At 43.0% G+C, this 4,652-nt stretch overlaps 1 protein-coding gene across 1 annotated transcript; it reads right to left on the bottom strand.

The window, feature by feature from the left end:
- Positions 1–799: 799 nt before the first annotated feature.
- Positions 800–1,230, bottom strand: LOC122898844 (late cornified envelope protein 2D-like). Its single transcript, XM_044236526.1, has one exon. It carries the CDS (start codon positions 1,220–1,222, stop codon positions 878–880), a length of 345 nt encoding a protein of 114 aa, XP_044092461.1. The 5' UTR covers positions 1,223–1,230; the 3' UTR covers positions 800–877.
- Between the last annotated feature and the right edge of the window lie 3,422 nt (positions 1,231–4,652).

Genomic DNA, 4,652 nt, shown 5'->3' with positions numbered 1-4,652 from the left:
AACCCAAAGTGACATGGATGCCCCTGGCCAGCCATGACTTCTAATAATTTATTTTGCTGCAAGAGGATGGCTAGAAGCAGCAGCCCCCTAGCCCATATCATTTGCCGCATGGGGTACAAGAAGAAAAGAAACCACAAATGGTAGATAGCAAAAGTTGACCAAGAGATTTGTGGATAGATTCTGGTTCCTGTGTGAAGAGAAGTAGTGAAGGACTGTCATGTGGATATGCTCAAGGAGAGTATTTATTGTAGTTTTTGAACTAAGATCTAAAAATTATGAGTACCCCTGTGTCATTTTCCTTAAGCATGGGATTCCCTTAAGTCAGAGGGGTCTGGAGGCTACATTCTGGGGCTGTGGAGCACAGTGTCCTTAATTGGTAAGAGGAAACCTCACAGGTGGTAGTGGCAGCAGTAGTGGAACAGGGTGGCTGATGTTTTGGGAGCACCCCATTACTCCCCTCTGGATCTTTCCTCTCCAATGGCTCAGGTCTGAGACATCCCTTAGTGGGAACTTCCCATCAGGCTAGCTCATTGTGGGGTGTGCTTGAAGAATCCAGGTTAATGGGAGCTCCCCTGAGCTGAGGATGGGAGCATCAACAACCACCAAAGAACTCAGAGTGCAGGAAAGACAGGCTTTATTTTTTCATGTTGACAAGATTTTGGAAAGCAGAGTTTTCTGTAGCATTCAGGTCTCCTTGATGTAGGCCCAAAGCCAAGGCCACAAAGTCTGAGGTTCTCAACAAAAAGAGTAGTCCTTTAAGTACATATCTAGGCAACTTAGTTCAGGAGGAGAAGGGAGAACAAGGTGAGAGTGAGAAAAGTTGTCAACTCCAGACTTGTCCTTGGCCATGGATCTTTGGCTCCTCAAAACCTGCAGGTCAGCTGCAGCCCCCAAATCCATGGCAATAACTGGAACACCCAGAGGACTCCCTCTCCCAGCTGGAAGGCTGGGGCTGGCCTAGACAGACTCCTGGTAACCCATGATACCCCAGAGAGCAGCAGCTTCTGAAGCCAGTGATACAGCAACTGGGGACACAGCAGGAGGGAGCAGGTGGGGGGCAGGCAGCTGGGCAGGGAGCTGGGCAAGGAGCAGAGGCCTGTGGGCCCTGGGAAGCCTGTGGGGTCTGTGGGGCCTGTGGGGCTTGAAGTGGCCACTTGGGTGAACACCTGGGGAGGCACTTGACAGGGAACTTGCACCTCTGCTGGTTTTGCTGGCAGGACATCTTAAAGAAAGTTCAGTTACTCTAAAAAACAAAGCAGATATTTTGAAAGTTCAGTGACTATAAACTTTATTGTATCACCATTTTTCTCCAGAGTCTGAAGTTCTGTAACTGATTCTATGCCTCCAGGACCCATAGGTTTACAGTGGAGAAAAACCCAATTTCCTGGCATAAGAGAAATCAGTCAGGGGGTCAGTGCAAATTTGGTAATGTCTTCTCCTACCCATCCTGATCCTCCCAAGACTCCTGACTTCCAAGGCAGCAAGTTGCATAGTTTGGAAAGTCTCAAATTATTTTTATGATGTACTCTAATTTATACATTCTAGAAACTACATGGTTAGCCTGAGTCCATTGTTGTATCACCTGTCTTTTTCATCTCTTTTTCTTTTTTTCTTTCTTACATCATGGGCTCTGCCTTCGGTTATATTTTTTGACCCTGTTTGGGTGTCTCTTGTCCTACAAACTAGCTTCCTCTACTCCAACCCCAACCTCAGTTAACATTCATCCCTTCTGAGATGGCTACTTCTGTCCCAACTGATGACATCCTTTAGCCTGATTGTCCTGCAATTACCAGTTAGTTACTATTCTCTCCATCCTGGAGTGGCTTGTCCCATTCAGCTGAGGTGTGGCAATCCCAGCTATCCCCAAACTGCCATCAGATCAGTAAGTACACTTACCTTGTTTTCCCAATGTCAGGCAAGCAATGGGTAGGTCAGTGAAGTGAGAAGGCCTTTTATACACATCCTGCACCAAACTCAAGGGAATGAGCCACAATAATGTGAAAGCTCTTCCCAACCAGGTGGTTATGACAGCAACTTCCCACATTCCTGTGTTTCTCTGTCATTCTGCCACTTTATCACACCAGATCGCTACTGGATCCTCATGAATATCTTCCCAGAGCATACCTTCCCTCTGTAAAACTTGAAGTATTTCCTAAAGATAGGAAGATCATGATTTTCTAGGGAATTTATAATGGCTACGCTTGGGACTGAACTTAGGGTTTCTGCAGGAATCCAATGCAAGCTTTAGATGAAAATCTAAAGTTACAAGTGTCAGATCAACCTAGGACACAGGTGGGAGTTTCTGTAGGTTCTATAACCATTTGGAATCAATAGTATCAGCACCCCTGGGTCACTACTGATTCAGATCCTAGAATGTATAAGACATTGACTAACAAGATAGCATCATGGATAAAAGGCCCTGCTGTAAAGAATCTTAGCCCAGTACCTGTATTCTACACATTGATGAGGAACTGAGTGCCAAAGAGGACAAAGGAGATGCTCAAAGTAGTGCAGTGTCTGAACTGGAAGCTAGGCACCTTTTTTTGACTTTAGTCCCTTCTTTTTAACCTACCTGGTCACGTCCACTGGAATCTACCAACTCTCTGCCTGCCAGATAACTGCTTCATGACACTTCCCTCTCATTTTGCTAGTTTATCATTTCAACCACTTTTTTTTTTTTAACCAATAAAACTAATTTTCTTGCTCCTTTGGCTTATTAATACCCTTGACTGACAAAACCCCAACCCTGGATGATTCTTCCCTGCTATGCCTAGCTGTTACAAATACAAAAACAAAATTTAAAAAGACACTTTGTCAGGTTGGCACTATCATAAGATCATAACCTTCCATCCAGACTGAGCCCAAACATGGCTCAGTGATTCCATATACTTCTCTGTGTTTACTACCCTCCCCCTACACACACCATGCCTTTTCTCTTCCTTGGAACTTTCCAGGTCTGTCTTAAATAGATGTCTCTAAATAGATGATACTAAAAATAGTAAGTAAGTAAGTAAATAATACTACTTCTATTCCAAGGGGCAGAGAGTAGCCATCAATATGAGACACTTCTACTTCTCAATACCAGGTCTTTAAGTCTACTTATATCTGCAACCATCCCTACGATCTCCTATTAGAAGAGGAACAGCCTCTTTTCTTTTCTAACACCTGTTCCTGCTACTTTGTATGTACTTTATATGTTCAGCTTTGGTTATATTAGTTTTTCCTGTGAAATGTTGTCATGGTGTCCCATATTCCTATAATACCACACTGGTATTTATTTTTCAGTATTGCTTATCCTGGATAGAATGAAATCTCCATGTTCTTAGCACCTGCACAGTGCCTGACATCTTGAAGTGCTCAAAAAAATTTGTTGAATTAATGAGTTATTTGTGGTTGGGACAAAGGTCTCCCTCCTTTCACATCTTGAGAGAGGGAAGTTTGGGAGGCCAGGCCAGCAGTAAGCACAGGTTTGGGTGGTACTCTCAGGGTGGGGTTGCTCATATTGACCAGCCTCAAGAACTTTGCAGGGGAGTCAGCCAGAGCTCCAGTTCTGGCTCTGCTACTGCCTCTGGGTTTCAGAGGAGACTGGACCAGATGATTTCAGTATATAATCAAATCTATATTTACATTTATGAGCATCAGGCCTCCAAGAAGCTAACACTCAGCCCAAGTGCTGCCTTTCCTGGTTTTGCTTTTCCCTAAACATATTTTATCTGGAGGTTGGGATGGGGATGAATTCAACAAAGCAGAGGCAGCTGGTGAGTATATGACGATGGAATATTTGAAGGTAAGTCACACTATGAGGTAGCAACTCTATATAATCTATTTAGTCAATTTCAGTTATCAAAGGAAATTACTTACTTAACTTCTTTCCTTGTTACACCAAAGCAGAACATTGTGTATGTATGTGATTCACCTAATTGTGCCTCTCCTAGCTGTGAGTGTGAGCTCCTAAAGCCCAGATCAGAAAAGATAGGCAAAGTTATGCTCCTTCCCCGCATGGCCTCAACTAAAATATTACAAATTATTTTTAAAAGTTGTAAAACATTGTTCTATTGTATTGATCCAATACCTCAATGAACTACTGGTTCAATGAAAAAAATTATTTATCCCAACAGAAATTCCTTTCTTATAGTAACTTTGCAAATATCACTTTAAGGACATTTATTTGCCGAATGATGGTTATGTGGGTTTTGAATTTAGAGAAGATTAAGATACTTCTTTGCCATAAGATGCAAGTGGGGGTCACCTAGGTGGCTCAGTCCATTAAGCATCTGCTTTCAGCTCAGGTCATGATCCTGGGGTCCTGGGATCAAGCCCTGCACCAGGATCCTTGCTCAGTGGGGAACCTGCTTCTCCCTCTCCCTCTGCTGCTCCCCCTGCTTGTGATATCTCTCTCACTATCTCTCTTTCTCTGACAAATAAAACCTTTTTTAAAAAAAGATGCAAGTGGGATAATACAAGGAAAATACAGGGAATTAAAATTTATTCTCAAACTCCCATTCATCAAACATGTTATCTGCACTATCACAATACATCAGCTCTATGAGTTTCTTATTGTTAATCCCATTTTACAGATTAAAAAAGACTGAGGCTCAGGAACAGAGTGGCCATCAGCCAGAAGGTGAAGGATAACTAGACAGAGGGAAGAA

Source organism: Neovison vison, chromosome 2, assembly GCF_020171115.1.
Source record: "Neovison vison isolate M4711 chromosome 2, ASM_NN_V1, whole genome shotgun sequence".
NCBI classification, from domain to species: Eukaryota; Metazoa; Chordata; class Mammalia; order Carnivora; family Mustelidae; genus Neogale; species Neogale vison.
Note: the sequence above shows the minus strand (reverse complement) of the source record. Positions and strands in the feature narration are given on the sequence as shown.